This window comes from Lepidochelys olivacea, assembly GCF_965140295.1.
Source record: "Lepidochelys olivacea isolate rLepOli2 genome assembly, chromosome: 1".
NCBI lineage: Eukaryota > Metazoa > Chordata > Testudines > Cheloniidae > Lepidochelys > Lepidochelys olivacea.
This window is the reverse complement of record NC_140411.1, coordinates 17724377-17747049: the sequence shown is the minus strand read 5'-3', so window position 1 is coordinate 17747049 and position 22673 is coordinate 17724377. Positions and strand designations below refer to the sequence as shown.

Sequence of the window (22673 nt, the reverse complement as noted above, 5' to 3'; positions counted from 1 at the left end):
AGGCAATTTGAGAACTGCTAGTTTTAAATGTTGAGCCTTCATTTGTTCCTCCTTGGTGAAGAAGGTAAACGCTATTTCATCTGCCTGTGTAATAAAAGACCTTTGCTACAACATTGCAGGCTCCATCCTTAATGCTATTTTTTATCTCCTAATTTCCTACATAATCTGTTGGGTTCCTGACTGTCAGAATTAGGAGCAGAACTTGAGACACTCTCTAGTAAAACCTGGTTGAATTTTACTGTTCATTCCCTTGTTGTACTTGATTTTTGCTTCATAGGAAATAAGTGGAAGAGGCAATGAATCTCCGTACAGAAGAAAATGTGATGATTATTAAAGCTTTTACATCTGTGTTCTCCCCTTTAGCAGCAGCAGCTTCTCTTGCATCAACAGATTATTTTCATGCATTTCCCTTACTTTAAATCTGCTAGACAAATGAAGCAATTTTCTCTCCCTCCACCCAGGTCTCCTAGCACTCAGAGAGAGAGAGAGTTTCTTTTTGATTTATAAGGTTAGGGAACTGGCACTAGGATAGAAAAGTGAGTACTTTCAAATAAAGCCAAAAATGTCAGTGCAGGTGTTACCCTACAGTAATATAAAACCATGACCACATGCAGCCTCGTTACTACAGCTATAGGAGAACTATCCAGAATCCACTTTACTGTTTTGTCAGCTTTATTTTAAAACCAGTATTTGCTGCTTTTACTTAAGAAAAAGGTTGGACGTACTCGTTCTGCGATCTGTTAATTGGAAGGGTACTGAGAGAAGGAAGTCTTGTGGAGATACCCCGTCACCAGAATGTTCGAAAATCTTGGTCTGCTATTAGACAAATGCAAACATTAGGAAACATATTTTTGAAGATAGATGCTTGCAGCTGTGTACATATATCAGTCTGTTCCTAACTAACACATGCAAATATAAAGTTAATAAGCATATCAGGTATTTGTGCATGTGTGTGAATAGTTAGGTCCATAGACAATGCATGCAAATGTGATTTATACATGCAGTTGCTTACTGCTAACTTTAAAAACTGGTTCTGATTGACAAAACAGCCGTCCAGGATCTGTTTCAGCTCATAAAAATACATAAGTCTAGCACTTTGGCCTTAATTCTTACTTTCTGTTTTAACAGTACTGTAGAACCTCAGTTATGAACACCTCAGGAATAGAGGTTGTTCGTAACACTAATGTTTGTAACTCTGAACAAAACGTTATTGTTCTTTCAAAAGTTTACAACTGAACATTGACTTAATACAGCTTTGAACCTTTACTATGCAGAAGAAAAATGCTACTTTTAACCATCTTAATTTAAATGAAACAAGCACAGAAACCGTTTTCTTACCTTGTCAAATCTTTTTTTCTTTTTTTAGTAGTTTATGTTTAACACAGTACTCTACTGTATTTGCCTTTTTTTTTGGTTCTCTGCTGCTGCCTGATTGAGTGCTTCTAGTTACAAATGTGGTGTGTGGTTGACCAATCAGTTCGTAACTTTGAGGTTCTATTCTACCAATGCTTCATGGAATATTGTAGTGTGGAGATGAAGGAGGACTATTAGTTTACATCTAGGCCATCCCTTGCCAGCATATAATTGCTCTCTACAGTATATTTCTTAGCACATTATATTGTCCAGTCTAGATTTAAATTCCTCAAAAGATGTGGCTTCCCTTGGGAGACGCTTCCACAGCCTAACAGCTCTATTTTTCTAGATATTCAACCGTTTCTTTATTTTCTAAATTTTCCTTAATTTTGGTCTGTTACTACTAGTTACCCTCCCTCGTACCACAGTAACCCATTCCTCTCCTTCCTCAGTGTCTGTTCCCTTCAGAAACTTGTAGTTGTCTGAACTGTTTGTAGTGTCACCAGTTTCACATGTAAAGGAAATTGTGATCCTTCAAGACAAATAATACTTACTAACTTTAATCAAGGTCTGGAAACTTGTGTTTTGCAGTGAGACAACTCATAGGGCTGCTTCTGTGTGACTGCATGAACAGCTCTGAATGATACTGATTAGATCATTGTTTTAAATCTGTACCATTTTACAAACAGGCTTCTTGTGAACTATTTTTAATTTTCTTTCTCTCCCAAGGAAAGAGCGATTGGTGTATGTGGGTATCAGTATTGAGAACATCATCCCACCACAAGTAAGTTGATTCAGCTGTGTTGTGGTGGTCTTTCATTTCCTAAATGTGCTTACTGCAATAAGTGACTTACTTCAGTCTTCTTTTTTTAACAAAGATACTAACATAAGATTTGCATCATTTTTAAAAGGAAATTGTCAACGTTGTTTAGGTTCAAAATTTTACCAAATAAAACTACTGTGGTGTTTAAGCACATGCTTAAGTTCTTTGCTGGATCAGGGCCTAAGTACAGTTTACTGCCCTATATTGTAATTTGCTGTTTTGTGTATTGATAATGAAAATAATTTGAGTCCTTTTAGTATATCTAGCTTGGTGAAAAAATCATTTCTGGAACTGCTCAAAAGAGTGGCTTCGCAAAGATGTTGTCTACTCTGCATCATTACTCAACAGTCCCTATGTGGTCACAGGGAACGGAACACCGAAGTGTTAGGAGTGGCAAATGCTCTTTCAAGGCAATACATTAATTAACAGGTAGATGAGAATTAATTCAGTGGCTCACATTTTAGCTGGTGAGAGTGTAAGAATTAGGCAAGGATATTAATTGCTGTTGCTTTATTTTGGGATCAAGAAAATCTGTTCAAATTTTAAGAGCTTAAAGCTTTATTAATAGTGCTAAGTAAAATACTTCACAGGCAATTAAGACATTATTTACCTTTTTCAATTCTGATTATCACTTTCCTGATAATTGATAGGGGAAGTCAGTTGTGCACCCCCAAAGAAATTTTCTTGTCCTCTTTTAAAACTACACTGTTAAATAAATGAGCAGGTCTTCATTTTTGGTGCCAATGTAATTTGACATATTGGGACTTCCTGAAAGAAACCAGTTGCTGTCCGGAGTTCACTTTCTCTGCAAAAAGACTACAATAACAGTGTTTTGATTTTGGTTTTTATATTCACAAAAGTCAGAAAATTCCAAGTTATGGTGCCCACAGCATCCATAACTTCTCTCTTACTAAAGGCAGGATCTTCTGATACTGGATATTGTATTAACTGTTTGTCTTAATACAAGTGTACACTGTGAGTTACAGCTGCTGAAGGAATCATAATTCTTTCCATTGCCTTGCAAGATTTCAGCCAGAATGTTGTGGCAAAAGTTTATTGACCTTCCCTCGCCCCCCCCCCCCCCCGCCAACTCCCCAAATGGGAGAAAAATGGTGTGCTCCTTCAGAGCTTGTGCTTTTTCCCTCATAAACTCATTTCAAAGTGATTTTTTCTTATGCCTTCCTAACAGATGATTTAATCCAGGCCCAGTAAATGAGCTTTTACATTTAAACTTGTTCAAACCATAAATGTCAGGTAGACTTATCCACTGTAACTCATTGTGCTAAAACAAATTTTCTCCCTCCACACTTGGATAACAGAGAAATGGCTCAATGGGATTTCACCAAACTTAAAAAAACAAAACACCACAAGCCTCTTTCTCCCCAAAAAACAAACCATCACTACACCTCTTGATAAGAACAAAACATTCAGCCCAAAGGTCAATTTTTATTGAAAACTAAGGCTCTGGAAATAATGGCATAGAATTTAAAGCCCTGTCCAGAGTGGGACTGAAACTGTACCACAAAAAGGTATGCAAAGAGTGGGGACATAATATTGATCTTTTTCTCCAGAACTGTCAGATGTCTAGAGGAGGTGATCAATATAATGGTACACACAGGAAAAAACCCCAGTTTACAATGGCTGCAAACACTTGTTGGCAACTATCTTGTTCAATGTAGCATAGTGTCACCTCAACTAGAATCATAATGTCACTACTGTAACTGTAATCTACATCCTCAATCCAGGTACTTACAGGATTATGTTGCTAGTAAATCTTGCCTTTGTTATCTGTAGTACCACAAAGAGAACTGGGTACCTGTGAACTAGGTACCTGTATATAAGTCAGCCACTTGGGAACTTGAAATGTTTTGCACACACCACTTATCTGTTTGACATGAAAATAGACAATTCCAGCTCAGTCTTTGTGAATCTTAAGAGGGGAGACAAAGCTATCTGATATCTGCTCCAGCATAATTAACACTTGTTGTCATACTTCAACAGGAGCCAGAAATACTGGAAAGTCAGGAAGAAAAGAAGAAAGACTCCAAAAAGTCAAAATCAAAACGGCTTGAAAGGAGGTCTACTAGAACACGGAAATGCATAAGTTACAGGTAGGCAGCTTGTTCTCCAACTGGAGAATAATAATAATAATAATAATATATTGCCATTTCCTCTGTCCATCCACTCACCTGCTTCTTAGAGGGTACTTTTATGGTTAGCCAACTGATCAAATTATAGTGTCTTCAGTCTTGCTTTTGAATACTATACATGATTACCAAGCATAGAGCAAAGGTGCCACTTTGGATGACCGACATATAAGAGCAGATACAGTGTTTAGCGCACTGATATGGGAAATAAAACCATCTTAGAAAATACTTTATTCTTATTGCACTATATGCAAAATACTAATACTGGCCAATACATCTGTTCTCCCCTCTAATGGAGGACTGACTAATACAAATGTCTGAAAGCTTTGCGTTCCTATTCCTTTTTTCCCATTGCCCCTTTCCTCTGAAAACATCTGAAGGAATGTACAAATAAAAACCTTATCACAAGAGACAAAGTGAGAAAAATGAACTTTACTTCTGCAGAATAGCTGGAAACAGAATAGTCATGTCACCTGTGTTTCTAGACAGTTATTGCTAGCAGGTTCATAAGATTCCTCTCCTCTCCCCCCCGCCCCGCCCCAAGTATGTTCTAGAACTGTGCTGTAGATTACTTCCTGAAGTAGTTTGTCGTACAGCATAGCTAGTACTGCTTTTAAGTGATCAATGGCCACGTTGGTCCGCAAGAAAACTGTTTAAAACCGTGCTGGCAACAACCATGTTTAAGCCAATAACTAATTTGGCTCTCCTCTCAGTGAATGATAGGGCATTAGTATAACATGATGAATTTGCCAGTGTGATGTTCACTGAGCACTCAGGAATTTTATCTTAATTAACTGTTGATATTTTTCAGTACCACCTACTCCTGGGGGAATTCTGTGCCACTGCGCATGCACAGAATTTGTCCCCCGCAGATTTCTTTGCTTCCTCGCAGAAAAGTGACTTTCTCATAGGGAAGCCACAAGAGCAATCATGTGACCCTCCCCAGCAGCATGTTTTGGGTAACCAGGGCAGCTGGCAGAGAGGTAAATCACTGTGTGGCAGCAGGTGGGACTGGGGAAGACCTGGCTGGTGGCTCTTACCCTGCACCGGGCTCAGCTGCTAGTCCCGGCAGAGCTGGGGAGGACGAGACTGACTTTTCCCCTGCCTGGCATCCAGGGCCGTGTCAGACCCACCCCCAGATTTCTCTGCTGGCTGTAGGAAGCTCTGCGAACTCCCACATGCTTCCTGCACCCATCGCTCCTCATCTGCAGGGGGAGGGATCCCTGTACAGGAAGCTGCTCCCCCCTCCACCCAACCCCCATACATCCAGACCCCCTCTTGCTCCAGACTCTCCTGCAAAGCCTCACCCTCCCCCCATACCCAGACACCCCCCCCCCCGACGAGCCCTACTCCCCTGCACCGGGACCACCTCAACGAACCACCCTCATCCAGATCCCCACCCTATCGAGCCCCAACCAGCTGCACCTGGATCCCCATCCCACTCTCCCAACATCGGCACCCCGCCACTGAGACCCCCACACTCAGACCCCCGTTCAGAGCTCTATCCCCCCACACCAGACCCCTCTATCCCTCCCGCTGAGCCCCAACCACCTTCACTTGGACCCCCTGCAGAGTCCCATTACCATTGCACCCAGAGCCCTCCAACAAGCCCCTGTGCATCCAGACTTAACCCCCTCCCCCCGCACCGGATCCCCCCACTGAGCCGTTTGCATCCAGATTGCCCCACACAGAACCCTCTAAACCTACACCTGGATCCCCCCACATTAAGCCCCTCCACACTTGGATCCTGCCTTGATGAGCCTGCCTGCCCACACCTGATGCACCTGGCATGGAGGGGCAGGGCCCTGGGTTGTTTCTGGGGCAGGCCGGTCCTTGTGCTGTCGGGATTGGGTGCAGCCTCACCGCTGAGTCTGTGTCCCGGGGCAGGGAACTGTACAGTGATTTCCCACTTTTGTGCAGCCAGTGGCATGTGCTCCCCAATGCCATGCTGGAGCCTCCACATTTATTTGACAAATAAAATCTGCAGAATTTAAAAATATTGTGTGCAGAATTTTTAATTTTTTTATAACAGAATGCCTCAGGAGTAACCTCCCTTAGTTAACAACACATGCCACACTGAGGAAAATATTACTGCTGGTATATAAAATTCAATATCGCTTGTAAGAGACATGATGCTAAGGGCAGGTTTTTATAGATTTGCTATCATGCTCCTGACAGTTGAGGCAGTCACTGAGCCAATGGGGAATGTTTTTGCCTCTAGGATATTTTGACAGTACTGATGGGTTTATAAAGTCCTGCAGGGCTTGCGATTTTTAAATGGAAATAATTTGTTTCATACAGCATTACATTTGATACTCAGTCTTACTATCTAAAATGACAGAAGTGTCTCTTGCACAGTACATCATAGATGTCTTTGAGTTTGTGAATGTGTGTGTGTGTATTGTCTTTACATGACTTCAAATTCACACATATACAATGGAAGTCTAGTATGTGTTAATGGGAACTGTGTAGGCCCTCCTTCAGTGAGGGAAAATAAATCCTAAAGTCTTATTTTGCTCATAAATGAATCTATAAAATATATGTTAGTTCTGTTCAGATACCTGCTTTCTGTGTCTTTGGAGTCATCGGCATCACTTACTGATGAACAGGTTAAAAAAAATCAAACCTACTGAACTACTAAAACTGCAGAAGAGCAAGCTGTCCTGTGTTGTGCCTCATATATGGAAAGACAATTGTCAGCTAACACTTGATTCCAAAATAGTTATTAGTAGTGATATGTGGAATGGAAGGAATAGCTTAATTGTTCCAAAGACAAAATGAAGTGAAAAGATTTTTGTTAGAAGAAAAAAATCTTGTTTGGAAGTACCTTAGAATAAACCTCACAAAGGTGGTATTTCAGAGTTGCTTATTTTACCATAAATGCACTTTAAAGGTGACATGCAAATGTGAGGATTTGCTTCTTTATGATGTACAAAGAAGGCCAGAAATCTTTTGTTATGAAGAAAATCTGCTGGTTTTCACCCAAAGAAATATTAGGAATAGTTTCCCTGTTTTGCATATAAGGTACAGAATGAGGATCTCTCTCGCTCATTCAGTTAAGGGCTGAACCTTTATTAAAATAGGTTTTCTCCAGCTGGTAAGCATTTAAATTAAAAAATATGAGGGGGGGAGGAAGTAGAATTTTATCTGTCTGTCAAACTGCTGAAGTCCCACAGGCTCTGTGTGGCAGGTGCCACTCATTAACTGGATATATGAAAGGTAGGAACACCCTTCTGTGAACACAGGAGGTCCTGGAAGCAAAACTTAGAGACAGTCAATCTCAGAGAGACAGCTTAGGTTGAGGTTTATAACCTATTTCCCCTTGTTTTCCTAACCCTGCACCCCTCTTCAGACGTTCTTGTTAAACCCTGGATTTATGCTGGAAATGGCCCACCTCGATTATCATACACATTGTAAGGAGAGTGGTCACTTTAGATAAGCTATTACCAGCAGGAGAGTGGGGTGGGGGGAGAGAAAACCTTTTGTAGTGATAAACACCCATTTTTTCATGATTTGTGTGTATAAAAACAAACATCTTCTGTATTTTCCACAGAATGCATCTGATGAAGTGAGCTGTAGCTCACAAAAGCTTATGCTCAAATAAATTGGTTAGTCTCTAAGGTGCCACAAGTACTCCTTTTCTTTTTGCGAATACAGACTAACACGGCTGTTACTCTGAAACCTGAATAAAATGTACTTCTCCAGACAATTAATCCAATTTCATTTCCATGCATCAGATGTCATAGGCCTACTAGCTTTTTGCCCATCCATAGAGTCTTCCAGGGAAACCAAGGTAGACGAGACCTGAGTTTCCAACTGAAGAAACTAAACTAAACATATCTTTTTAAACAAAAACCTGTCCTCTTTTGTACATCAAACCAAAGAGGGAACAGACCCTGTTTTCTTCTATTTGCAGATTGCCTTTAAATTGCTTTCTCATGTACAAAGTCATATTCAAAATTGTAAAGGCTGCTATAGCAAACATACAAAATATGAAAAAAGAATACTTTTGCTTTTGTCCTTCCAGTTTACTTTACAGCATATTTCAACCTGTAAATAATAGTGACCATAATATAATTAAATTTAACATCCTTGTGGGGGTGGGAAAATACCAAGAATTCCACCACAGTAGCATTTAATTTCAGAAATAGGAGCTACACAAAATAAGGAAGCTAGGTAAACGGAAATTAAAAGGTACAGTCACAAAAGTGAAATGCCTGCAAGTTGTATGAAAACTTTTAAAATCACCATAATAGAGGCTCAAATTAAATGTGTACCCCAAATTAAAAAACATAGTAAGAGGACCAAAAAAGTGCTACCATGGTTAAGGTGGTTAAGGAAAAGTAGGTAAAGGCAAAAAGGCACCCTTTAAAAATTGGATGTTAAATCCTACTGAGGAAAATAGAAAGGAGCATAAACTCTGGCAAGTCAAGTGTGAAAATATAATTAGGCAGGCCAAAAAAGAATTTGAAGAGGAACTAGCCAAAGACTCAAAAAGTGACAACAAAATTTTTTTTAAAGTACATCAGAAGCAGGAAGCCTGCCAAACAATCAGTGTGCCATTGGACAATTGAGGTGCTAAAGATGCACTCAAGGACGATAAGGCCGTTGTGGAGAAGCTAAATGAATTCTTTGTACCAATCTTCACTGCAGAAGATATGAGGGAGATTCCTACATCTGAGCCATTCTTTTTCGGTGACAGATCTGAGCAACTGTCCCAGAGTGAGGTATCGGTAGAGTACGTTGTGGAACAAATTGATAAATTAAATAGTAAATAAGTCACCAAGACCAGATATTATTCACTCGAGTTCTGAAGGAACTCACATACGAAATTATAGAACCACTAAGTGTGGAATGTAACCTATCACTTACATCATTTTCTGTACCAGATGACTGGAGGATAGTTAATGTGACACCAATTTTTTAAAAAGGCTGCAGTGGTGATCCTGGCAATAACAGGCTGGTAAGTCTAACTTCAGTACCAGGCAGATTTGTTGAAACTATAGTAAAGAACAAAATTATCAGACACATAGATGGACACGATTTGTTGGGGAAGAGTCAACATGGTTTTTGTAAAGTGAAATCATGCCTTACCAATCTGTTAGAATTCTTTGAGGGGGTCAACAAACGTGGACAGGATGATCCAGTGGATATAGTATACTTGGATTTTCAAAAAGCCTTTGACAGGGTCCCTCACCAAAGGGTCTTAAGCAAAGTAAGCAGTCATGGGATAAGATTTCATGGATCAGTAACTGGTTAAAAGACAGGAAACAAAGGGTAGGAGTAAATGGTCAGTTTTCAGAATGGAGAGATAAATAGTGGTGTTCCACAAGGATCTGTATTGGGACCAGTGCTATTCAAAATATTCATAAATGATCTGGAAAAAGGGATAAACAAGGATGTGGCAAAATTTGCAGATGATACAAAACTACTCAAGATAGTTGCATCCGAAACTGACTGTGAAGAGTTACAAGTGGATCTCACAAAACCGGATGACTGGGCAACCAAATGGCAGATGAAATTCCATGTTGAAAAATGCAAAGTAATGCAGATTAGAAAACATAATCCCATCTATACGTACAAAATGATGGGATCTAAATTAGCTGTTACCACTCCAGACAGAGATCTCGGAGTCATTGTGGATAGTTCTCTGAAAACATCCTCTGAATGTGCTGCAGCAGCAGTCCAAAAAAAAAATAAATAAAAAAATAACAATGTTAGGACCCATGAGGAAAGGGGTAGATAATAAGAGAGAAAATATCATCACGCCACTCTATAAATCCATGGTACGCCCACACCTTGAATCCTGCATGTAGTTCTAGTTGCCCCATGTCAAAAAAGATATACTGGAATTGGAGAAGTTACAGAGAAGGGCAACAAAAATCATTAGGGGTGTGGAACATCTTCTGTGTGAAGAGATTAAAAAGACTGGGACTGTTCAGGTTAGTAAAGAGACGACTAAGGGGGATATGATAGAGGTCTATAAAATCATGACTGGGGTGGAGAAAGTGAATAGGCAAGTGTTGTTTATCCCTTCACATAACACAAAAAGGAGGGGTCACCCAATGAAATTAACAGGCAGTGGGCTTAAACCAAAAAAAGGAAGTACTTCACACATCACACAGTCAACCTGTGGTTCTAGTTGTAGGGGATGTTGTGAAGGCCAAAACTATATAAACTCATGAAGGATAGAAACATCAATGACTATTAGCCAAGGTAGGGATGCAATCCCATGCTCTGCTTATCTCTAGTCCCTGACTGCATAAGCTGGGGGTGGACAAAGATGCATATGCCATCGGGGTAGGAGCGGGGTGTTTGGCATAATCAATAAGCAACTATTTCTTGTGAAAATTTTTGCTGAAATACTTTTAAAACAAAATATTCACATTGTGTTTTTTTTAATTCAGTAGCATACCCTGTAAGAAAGAGGTGTTTTTGTGAATTTATCTAAATTATTAGTAAGTCAGCCCAGGTAGTAATATATATCCGTCCTGCTAGATTGTGCTAGAAGCTGGACATGCTCTACATATTTTTAAAAAAACCCATTGAGCATCTGTCTAGTACGCTATGAATACGTATGATGATTTTCTGATTATTTTACCACTTTCCCTCACTTTTGGAATGTCTGAAGCACTCTGAATTCTTACAGCTATTTTAGATTTTGAGACGTGACTTCAAATATATATCTGAATTGTGCTCTGTTTCAAAGTAGTAAATAAAAGATACTATTTTTAGATTTGATGAATTTGATGAGGCAATTGATGAAGCAATAGAAGATGATATCAAGGAGGCCGATGGAGGAGGTATGTTTCTGTTACTTACTATTTGTATAGTTAAAATGGGTGACATGTTGGGCTGGTATGACGCACGTTCTATTACAATGCCAGAGGGAATGCATGTAGTCCTGACCTTTGATACCTCATCTGAATCTCTGCATAACTTGACATTTTTACTACTGGACTTTCAAATGCAAATACTGTAGCGATTTCCCTGGTTGTGGGGCAATGGGTATCATGTGTTGGAGAGTCCATGTAGAGAAAAATCATGTAGCTTTTGTTAATAATTTAAGTTTTTACTTTTTTAAATATCTAAACATAAAACTCGGCATCAAGAACCAAACATTTTATAATAACTCCCTAACTTTGGATGGCCAGATTAGGAAGCCACTGGGTGCTGCTGGTATTCAATACCTCTGGAAATTGGGCTAATATGTGTTTTCACATTGAGGCACCCAAAGCTAGTGAACATCTTGAAAATGTTGGCCCTAATCTTGGTCAGTACTTCCGTACTGCACAGATGTGTTGTGAAACTTTATTCATTAATGCTTGTAAATCTCTTTGAGATCCTCAGATGGAAGGAGCTAATAGCTTAAAAAAAAATAAAATAGAACGAAGTTAGAAAATTATAACTTAATCTTATTATTCTAATTTGTCTTTCTTTTTCTTTTGTAAAAAGGAACAGGAGTACTTGTGGCACCTTAGAGACTAACATTTATTAGAGCATAAGTTTTAATTTGTTAGTCTGTAAGGTGCCACAAGTACTCCTGTTCTTTTTGCAGATACAGACTAACACAGCTGTTACTCTGAAACCTTTTTCTTTTGTGACATGGTGAAGATCTGAGGGAGATTTTTCCAAATATGCCCAAGGGATTTAGGAGCTCGGTGCCTATTGCCTGTCAGTGGGATTTGTGCTTCAACATCTCTTGCATGTTTAAAATGTTCAGATAATCCCTTCCTCCTGTTCTTTTTGAATCCCCAGAACTATGCCTGTTTTTTCAAAAGCCCTATGGATGTGCACAGGCAGTCTGAAAATCAAGCCTGATTATTTTTCTATTTATTTAGATTTAAAGTAATAAATGTACTTATTCAAGGCTCTAAGGACCCTAACATAATTAATAATTCAATTAATACAAGTAAATTAAGTCTCTGTCCCCCAAGATAAAAACAACTAAACAAAATATTTTTAACACTAAAAGTGGTATCTATCTCCTGGAGCACTTCCATCCAGACATGGTGTTACTTATCATGGGGAACACCCTGAGCCTTCAGGACCAGACGTGGTTAGGACAGCAGAGGGAGTGACCATGCTTCATCATTCTCATATGGTGTTGTGTGAGGGTATAGGGCCTCAGGTTGTAATATCTTTCATTGGACCAACTTCTGTTGGTGAGAGAGCCACACACAGCTCTTTCAGGTTTGGGAGTGTGGGCGTGTGCACACACTTCGTATTTATTTTTTGTTTTATAATTGCATCAATAAATGTCAGTATACCCTGACTGCTGCTCAGCTTAGCTATCTAAATGCTGCTAAGCTAATGTTCCCACTACTTATTTCCTTGTGGTAGGGCTCGTGTCACCTCCTAATCGGCCAGTTTTCAAAACTAGTTCCCCAGTCAGGTTGTATGTGATAGGGTGTGCAACCACAGCCCACCTCTTGCATTCAGTTATGGCAATAGTTTGTTAGCATATGCTAATTACTGGTGCATAAGTGGCTGGAGTAAAATACGCCGGGTAGAAGGCCTATGGATATAGCTGCCTGGTGACTCCCATCTCCCTTGGCAGTCCTTTATAGATGATTGCCAAAGAAATCATCGGGATGTACACCATGCTCTGTAAAGACCATTGGTGCCATTGATTGATTGACTCTCACATCTCACAACTACACCTTTTGTAGGTGTCTTGCTATCAACTCAAATCTAGTCTCTCCAAAACAGGGCTGCTCATCTTTCCTCCTAATCCTTCGTCCTTCTCCATTCATTTGCTCTCTGGCATCACTAAGAACTCTGCTACTATCCGTTGTCTCCCAAGCTGCTAATGCCATCTCAGACTTCCCAACTCTCTTTCAGCCACACGCAGTTCCCTCACTAAGTTTTGTTACTACTACTACTTTAAAATCAGTGTGTTCTTTCCTATCTCTCTTTCCGCCACTACAACACTTATCCATGACTTGGGCATCTCTCACCTTGATTACGAGAACCGTATCTCTAATTTTCCTGTCTCACCTCTTCCCCCACCGCACTCTTCTATTCTGTCTATAACAATAACAATACTCTTAATAATACTGTTCCCTTTCAGTTATCCCAAGCACGTCATATCCTTGAATCTACTCCCTAGCTTTCCTTCAGTCCCACATCATATTCAGACTTCTTGTCGTCCAAGAACATTCATAATCTTGTTTTTGTGTGTGTCCCTGAGTTTGTCTTATGACATAGCATTTTAATATGTTCCTATCAGATCAGTGGTCCATCTAGCCCAGTATGCTGTCCCAGACAGTAGCCAATATCAGATGCTTCAGAGAAAGGTGCTGGCATTCCTGTAATGCACAGTTTTCCAGTAACCTGCCCATAGGGAAACTTCTTTCTAAAATCCCCTGGGTTAATAGTTGGTTTGTGCTCCCAAGTGTTAGGGATTATAGCTCTTCCAAAAAAATACTCTATATCATAGAATCATAGAATATCAGGGTTGGAAGGGACCTCAGGAGGTCATCTAGTCCAACCCCCTGCTCAAAAGCAGGACCAACACCAACTAAATCATCCCAGCCAGGGCTTTGTCAAGCCTGACCTTAAAAACTTCTAAGGAAGGAGATTCTACCACCTCCCTAGGTAACGCATTCCAGTGTTTCACCACCCTCCTAGTGAAAAAGTTTTTCCTAATATCCAACCTCAACCTCCCCCACTGCAACTTGAGACCATTACTCCTTGTCCTGTCCTCTTCTACCACTGAGAATAGTCTAGGACCATCCTCTCTGGACCCACCTCTCAGGCAGTTGAAAGCAGCTATCAAATCCCCCCTCATTCTTCTCTTCTGCAGACTAAACAATCCCAGTTCCCTCAGCCTCTCCTCATAAGTCATGTGTTCCAGACCCTTAATCATTTTTGTTGCCCTTCGCTGGACTCTTTCCAATTTATCCACATCCTTCTTGTAGTGTGGGGCCCAAAACTGGACACATTAGTATAGCTGTGGATGTAAGAAAGCTGGGTTCAAGAACTTGAGTCTTGGATGATGAGAGGGGTCTCCTTTATAAAAGGAAGTTGAAATTAGCAGCAGGATGGGAAGGTCTCTGTGAAATTGAATATGAAATGCTATAATTAACTTGCAGCTTATTTTCCCCCTCTCCCACTAACACAGGTGTTGGCAGAGGCAAAGACATGTCTAATATCACAGGTCACCGGGGAAAAGACATTTCCACCATCCTAGAGGAAGAAAGGAAAGAAAATAAGCGGCCACAAAGGGCTGCTGCAGCACGTCGCAAGAAACGACGGCGACTGAACGACCTCGATAGTGATAGTAACCTGGATGAGGAAGAGAGTGAGGATGAGTTCAGGATCAGTGATGGGTAGGTAGCTGTTTAAACTACTAGTCTTGGGTTATTAACCACTGCAGGTTTCTGTGAATTTACAATGCCACTGGGTTGTCTCTTTGCGGTTTGAAGCTGTAAGAGTGGGTTTCCTGTTAAGGCCAGGTCTAGACTTAGAATTTTTATTAGTCTAACTCTTTCAGTTAGGGGTATGGTGTTTTTGTTTAAAAAAAAAAAAAATAGTCACATCAGTGAAAGCCCTAGTGTGGACACATTTATATTGGTATAAAGGTGACTTATACCAATAGAGTTGTGTTTCTTACTGTATGGGAATTGCAGTGCTAGTATAAGGCATCTTATACTATCAATATAGAAAATCTAGTCACAGCTTTCTAGTGTAGACAAGACCTCATAGATATCTTAGAATTAAAGGAGGCTATAGAAATCAACTTTTGATTTTTAGCATACTACAGATTTGAGGTTCAGAAACCAGCAGAACTAGATGTGGAGATCAGGAAAAGGTAGAGTTTACCCTCTCAAGAACATGAAACCTAAAATGTTAAATACATTTTAAGCAGTCTGATTAAAAATCCCTTCCCCTTCTGAATTGCTCAGCTTTTCACTTTCCTGGGATGCTGCCATTTCATTAGTTTTTCAGTCATCAGAATTCTCCAGATCAGACAGACCTGAATTTCTAAAGTTAAAAATCCTTTCAGTCCTTTTTTTATGCCTCCTAAACACTCACTAAAGGGTACAAGACTTTGTTCCCCCCCCTTTGCTGAGAGCCCGTAAAGCTGACATGCTGTTCATTACCCCTCTTGTTGTGTTTTGGAACTATCTCTATTTAAATCTCTTCAGCTCCATTTTCCACATGTGATGGTGTTGAAGGTTTTTCAGTGGTTGAGCAAGATGTGCTGGAACTTTCCTAATTAGTGAATTCAGCCTGTAAAAATCTCACTGAATTAGCGCTGCATTGATGAGTCCACGTATTTTCAACAATAATCTCTACTAATTACCTGTTGGCTGTTTGATGAGAGTTTGCATTCATATAGGAAAGTTGGATGCCTATTACTGTTGCATATGAACCTTTTTTTTCAGGTAGGCTGCTTAACTGTTATATAAATTGGCTCAGTCTTTATATGACAGGAGGGCTGAAAGACCAGTAATATAAATCAGTGAATTAGAAGTTTATTCATAAATGCATCAGCTTCATGGATATGATTCTTTCAACTCTCACAAGTGAATAGATTTGTATTTAGTCAGTGCTTGAATGAGAGATCTCAAGGGAACACCTACTGTAGGTGAAACATGAAACTGTTTCGCAGCTGGTGTTCTGCCTGAACTATTACTGAACCAGTATGACAGAAGGCACTGTAGGTATGAGGGTGCCATATTTCATACAAGACACACAAACTGAAGTCTTGACCATTTGTGGGTACTTAAAGAATGTTTCATAAGAATAGTGGTGTTTATCCTGAAGTACTGAGCCAATTAGAATGCAGCCTAAATAAAGCCACCTGCAGTTTCAATTAGATACAGCATTTGCAAAAAGAAAAGGAGTACTTGTGGCACCTTAGAGACTAACCAATTTATTTGAGCATGAGCTTTCGTGAGCTACAGCTCACTTCATCGGATGCATACCGTGTGCATCCGATGAAGTGAGCTGTAGCTCATGAAAGCTCATGCTCAAATAAATTGGTTAGTCTCTAAGGTGCCACAAGTACTCCTTTTCTTTTTGCGAATACAGACTAACACGGCTGTTACTCTGAAACCTGTCATACAGCATTTGAATTCACTTACTGTCCTAATCTACTGTGTAACGTTATATTCTGTAAAGGCACCTTCAGGTATGCAGCAAGTGTTTAATTTCAGTGTTGTGTATGTTGATCTCAGCGTAAAGATTTGATGCCTCACATTAGTTTTGAGAAGATTCATTCATTTTTGTGAAACACTCTTAGGCTTTCCAAACAGAGAGAGAGAGAGAAATGTATTCTTGAAATAACATCTAAATTTATTATAAGCTATATTAAATATATCTAACTCCTATATGTTACAGTATTTTAGTCCATTTATTTCAAGTATCTCTCTTTTGGCTGTAATTTTTTTTTAACAGATCTCAGGACGAGTTTGTTGTATCAGAGGAAAACCCAGATGAAAGTGAAGATGATCAGCTGTCAAACGAAGACAGTGATACAGAGTTCTGTGCCCGTAGACCCAAGCGACACCACTCCAGGCCAATGAGACAAAGCAGGCGGTTACGAAGAAAAACAGTCAAGAAAAAATATTCAGAGGATGATGAAGAGGAAGACTCTGAGGACAATTTAAGTAGGGAGTCTGGTAAGCTTAACTTTTGAAGAGTTAGCTGTTGTGTGTCAGAGAAGAGGGCCCAAGCAAAAGGACAGGTGGCTTACACACTCCTGAGTTCTAATCTTGGCCTGGACTTTGAACTTGGCTATATGGATTCAGTCAAGTCATATGTCATCGTGTTTCTAAGGTTCTAGCTGTAAAAATAGGGCTATTGCTTTTGCAATAGAGGTGTTGTGTTAGTTAATTAGATGTCTCTGTGAGTTGCTTTGGAAATGAAAAGTGTCATGCAAGTACTGTTTTTTAATAATTATGTTCCTTATTTAAGGTTTTCACTTGGTCTGAGTGTTCTGTTCAAAATGCACAAAAGGAAATTAGTGTTGAGTGTTAGGTTCTTTGGGTCACATTAATTTTTAAATGGGTGCTTAAGTTGTGAGGGCAAAACAGGCAATTGTATGCAGAATTGGCAGATTCCTGATGTTTCATTTCCAGTTGCATCTCTCTTTGCGTATTTTGTGGGTGCCCAATATTTTGTTTAAACTTAGTAGGAAAAGTAGTTCAAAGAACTATTTCATTGTGTGTACTCAGAGATCTGCTAATGCCTCATGGAAAACTTTCAAAAGCCCACTGCTTAGAGAAACTCAATCCCTGATTGCTTAGGAGGGAAGAATAATTTCCTCAACGGCAGGAATTATTGTACTATGATCTATGTTAAACAAGAGGACAAAGTAAATTACAGTAGTGATCCTTTCAGACTTTATAATCTATGAATCTATGGTTTCGATATTTCTCGCTTTTGAACTTTAATTACTAGGGACACTTGCATGACAACAGCGTCTTTGTTCCTTGCCTTATACTGCCTGTTCCCCAATCAAAATCCATCCTCTGTCTGAAATACAACTGACTGTGTGAAAATGATTCCTACACAGAGGAATAAGCAATGGAAGCAGATGAACTAAGGGGAGAAGATATTTTTTTCTTGCGTGTATTTGTCCTTACTAATCAAGAAGAAATAAATCAGAGACTAGGTAAATTTTGTCTCTTAATAATGTATTCTCATAGCATTCCATGAGGAGATAGCACTTTTCAGGAAGAGCTTTCTCAGGAGTGTCACTTACTTTGTAGGACTGGGCCCAAAACTACCTAATGCAATTGGGAGTTGAAGGCACCAGCACCTTGCAGGATTAGCTCATTGCAGGTATTGAATGGCCTTTTCACTATTGTATCCATCTTTCTGAAGTCAGCTGAGCTGCAGAATGAAATGGAAAGGAGTACTTGTGGCACCTTAGAGACTAACCAATTTATTTGAGCATAAGCTTTCGTGAGCTACAGCTCACTTCATCGGATGCATACTGTGGAAAGTATAGAAGATCTTTTTATATACACACAAAGCATGAAAAAATACCTCCTCCCACCCCACTCTCCTGCTGGTAATAGCTTATCTAAAGTGATCACTCTCCTTACAATGTGTATGATAATCAAGGTGGGCCATTTCCAGCGCAAATCCAGGGTTTAACAAGAACGCCTGAGGGGGGGCGGGGGGGGTTAGGAAAAAACAAGGGGAAATAGGTTACCTTGCATAATGACTTAGCCACTCCCAGTCTCTATTCAAGCCTAAGTTAATTGTATCCAATTTGCAAATTTATTTCAATTCAACAGTTTCTCGCTGGAGTCTGGATTTGAAGTTTTTTTGTTGTAATATAGCAACTTTCATGTCTGTAATCGCGTGACCAGAGATATTGAAGTGTTCTCCGACTGGTTTATGAATGTTATAATTCTTGACATCTGATTTGTGTCCATTTATTCTTCTTTGAATGGCTGGTCTCCAATGTGAGTTTTTATGTATGGGCAAATTAAGAAAGGTGTATGAGCTTAAAATGATTGTTCCGTAAGCTGTCTTCCTTTTCTGTATGCCACTAAGAGACCAACAATGAGTGTAAGAAAGAAATGGTTAGAGTCTGAACGTATACAGAGATTCATAGTGGAAATTGTGGTAGTCTATGATTAATGAAAATATGACAGCAACTGATGCAGAAGCTAAAGGATCTGAAGTTATTACTAATCTACACCTTAATGCAGCTAAATACTTGGGAGCAGTTCCTAGTGGTCATGTGGCCATCACAAAAAATACCACCTTAATTAATATATGCACTAATGCTCTTGACAGCTGGAAGAGAGGTCAAAGGCTCAGTGTGCCTGGAAGTTGAGCTCCCTTCTTATCTCTGGAAGTGATTCCTCCATGGCAGCTTGATCATAGGATCATAGAATATTAGGGTTGGAAGAGACTTCAGGAGATCATCTAGTCCAATCCCCTGCTCAAAGCAGGACCAACACCAACTAAATCATCCCAGCCAGGGCTTTGTCAAGCCAGGCCTTAAAAACCTCTAAGGATGAAGATTCTACCACTTCCCTAGGTAACCCATTCCAGTGCTTCACCACCCTCCTAGTGAAATAATGTTTCCTAATATCCATTCTAGACCTCCCCCACTGCTGCTTGTTCTGTCATCTACCACCACTGAGAACAGCCTAGCTGCATCCTCTTTGGAACCACCCTTCAGGTAGTTGAAGGCTGCTGTCAAATCCCCCCTCACTCTTCTCTTCTGCAGACTAAATAACCCCAGTTCACTCAGCCTCTCCTCATAAGTCCTGTGCCCCAGCCCCCTAATCATTTTCTTTTTGGACTCTCTCCAATTTGTCCACATCCCTTTTGTAGTGTGGGGCCCAAAACTGGACACACTACTCCAGATGTGGCCTCACCAGTGCCAAATAGAGGGGAATAATCACCCTGAATCTGCTGGCAATGCTCCTACTAATACAGCCCAATATACCGTTGGCTTTCTTGGCCACAGGGGCACACTGCTGACTCATATCCAGCTTCTCGTCCACTGTAATCCTCAGGTCATTTTCTGCAGAACTGCTGCTTAGCCAGTCGGTCCCCAGCCTGTAGCAGTGCATGGGATTCTTCCTTCCTAAGTGCAGGACTCTGCCCTTCTCCTTGTTGAACCTCATCAGATTTCTTTTGGCCCAATCCTTCAATTTGTCTAGGTCACTCTGGACCCTATCCCGACCCTCCAGTCTGTCTGCCTCTCCCCCCAGCTTAGTGTCATTTGCGAACTTGCTGAGGGCGCAATTAATCCCATCGTTGAGATCATTAATAAAGATGTTGAACAAAACTGGCTCCAGGACTGACCCCTGGAGAAGCTTGCACTGCTGCTGCCCAGTATTCATCTGTTTTGTGGACAAATAAAGAACCTCAGTCTTCAAGGTTTTCAGTCCTGTTCCTTTCCACAAGGCAGTGTATATCTCTCTCTCTCTTCCCTCCTCACCACCTCCCCACCGCATGCGCAAAGGGTGGTGGCCTTAACTATATGTTCCTTTCCTTACCCCCACAAACTCTCTTTCTGGAGAGCCTGCCTCACCTTACTTTGGTTCTAAAGAAATAACAAACACGGAGGGTTTTTTTCTTCTCCAGATTTGAGGTTTCTCATTGAGCTCTCTTGTTGACTTGCTCTCATCTTTTTCCTTAATGTTTTTGAGGGAAAAACACGGCTGTTTTAGTCTGAGTCATTTCAGTTAATAACACGACAGGGCAGCTTGTGATGCGAATGAAACAGGGCGGCCCGGGGGGGGGGCAAGTGGGGCAATTTGCCCCGGGCCCTGCAGGAGCCCCCACGAGAGGTTTCAGGGGCCCCCACGAGAGGTTTCGGCGGCACTTCGGCAGCGGGTCCTTCAGTGCCACCGAACACACGCAGAGTGAAGGACCCGCCTCCAAAGACCTGCCGCCGCTTCTTCCGCTCTGGGTCTTTGGCCAGCGGGGGTCCTTCCGCTCCATGTCTTCAGCGAAGTGCCCCGAAGACCCGGAGCAGAAGGACCCCTGCTGCCGAAGACCCCAGGCCCCCTGAATCCTCTGGGTGGCCCTGGAATGAAAAGGCAGCATTAATACTGTGGAATAATGTTTTTGACATGGTTCAAAGAAAAAGTAGCTAAACAAGATCCCGCTACCACAGTTATTTTCAGCTGCTGGAAAAAGTGGCTGACAAGCTAGACCTTAAAAAGGCACTAATTCTGCAGAAGTCTGGTGCACCGAGAACTAGGAACGACTGGGTTGGTTGTTATAAACACTCTCATCTGGTATTCCGACCAAACGTGTAGCTGCAGCTTTGAAACCTATAGGACTGATCTCCTTGTTGCTGACTTGAGAACAATTAATCTGTACTTTCCTACCATCAGTAGTATAGTCAAGGGTAAACTAAGGTACACAGAGTTTAGCCACTTCTCGTTTGGGGAATTGAGTTTATCCACTTCATTTTTTACCACTGCTTACAGTTCACTGTTATTCTGTCAATATCTTTCATGGACTTCGTCTAAAAATGCTTGCATATAATAAAATTAGAGTTAAATAAAAATCAAGGGCCAGAGGTATTTTCCAGTGGAGATTGAAATGAGATTGTATCATCAATTCAGATTCAAGCAGGTTGTTCTAGTTGGCAGGAGCTGTAGAGGAGAAGTATGTTTCACACAAGTAGGGGTAAGATTGTATAGAAGGAAACCAATGCTAGAGGAGGGTGGGAGAGGTGTGTGAAAGTAACTGGAAAAATCCATAGTGGAATTTAAAAACTGATGGCAATTTCAAGCTGGAAATGAATGGGGAGCCAGTGGAGTAGTATGAGGCTGGACCCAGTCAAGATCACAACCTTCCCGTTAGAGGCTTAAAGATTGAGGTTTTCCTGTGACTAGAGTGGTTGATTTTGTTCACTCAAGGTTGCACTTTGTTTGAACAAACATACCTTTTGGAAATGTGACAGTGGGTCTGTGCATTTTCATTTTAACAGAATAAAGCGTATGGCTGTTTTCTTCTTTGCAGAAAGTGGTGATTACACAGATTACAGTGATGATGATTACCTGGAAACTAGGCGGAGAAGATCAAGGCGGAATCAAAAGAGACAAGTTAACTATAAGGAGGATTCAGAAAGCGATGGCTCACAGAAAAGTGTTCGATATGGAAAGGAGCTAAGACGACTTCATAAACGGAGGCTTCCCAGTTCAGACAGTGAAGGTAAAACAAGCACTCCACCATTTGCAGGAGCTGATGTGTGAGTGATAGTGGAAAGGGAGAAATACGGGGCATAAAGTGAACACAAGATTTGCATTTAGTCAGAGATACACAGAGAATTCTTTTCTGAGATCCTTGATATTTCCCAAAATCTAAATGTATCCTTGTGATGCACCCTATCAATTTATATAACAAGGCATTATTACTGCTATTTGTCAAATTTCATGCTTTCCCTTATCTTGACTTCCTGGTGTGAAATTACTCCATCTGGTAGTTAAATGTTGGGATTGCAAAGGAGGAAATGCGGTTATTGTGGAGGACAGGAGTATTTGTCACACTTCAGTTGTGGTCATTAAAGATCCCACAGCCCTTTCGTAAGAGTAAGGGCGTTAACCCTGGTGTCCTGGTTGTATCCAAATTTAGTAATTTTGTTCTGTCCCCCTAAATATGCCTGTAGTTGTAATTAAAACTTTAATAGAATCATAGAAATGTAGAGCTGGAAGAGACCTCGAGAGGTCATCTAGTCCAGTCCCCTGTGCCGAGGCAGAACCAAGTAAACCTAGACCATCCCTAACAGGTGTTTGTCCAACCTGTTCTTAAAAACCTCCAGTAATGGGGATTCTGCAACCTTGTTTAGCAGCCTATTCCAGAGTTTAACTACCCTTATAGTTAAAAATGTTTCCTAATATCTAACTCTG

General features: G+C 40.6%; 1 protein-coding gene across 3 annotated transcripts in view; it reads left to right on the top strand.

Moving 5' to 3' along the window:
- Window positions 1-22673, top strand: part of RSF1 (remodeling and spacing factor 1) — a 113398-nt gene that overhangs the window by 67533 nt on the left and 23192 nt on the right. For all 3 annotated transcript variants that reach the window (XM_084648115.1, XM_084648113.1, XM_084648114.1), the window contains exons 10-15: window positions 2083-2137; window positions 4178-4287; window positions 11059-11126; window positions 14450-14657; window positions 16732-16955; window positions 21787-21978. In XM_084648115.1, the coding sequence (XP_084504241.1) occupies window positions 2083-2137; window positions 4178-4287; window positions 11059-11126; window positions 14450-14657; window positions 16732-16955; window positions 21787-21978 (857 nt within the window). The remainder of the gene's footprint in view (window positions 1-2082; window positions 2138-4177; window positions 4288-11058; window positions 11127-14449; window positions 14658-16731; window positions 16956-21786; window positions 21979-22673) is intronic.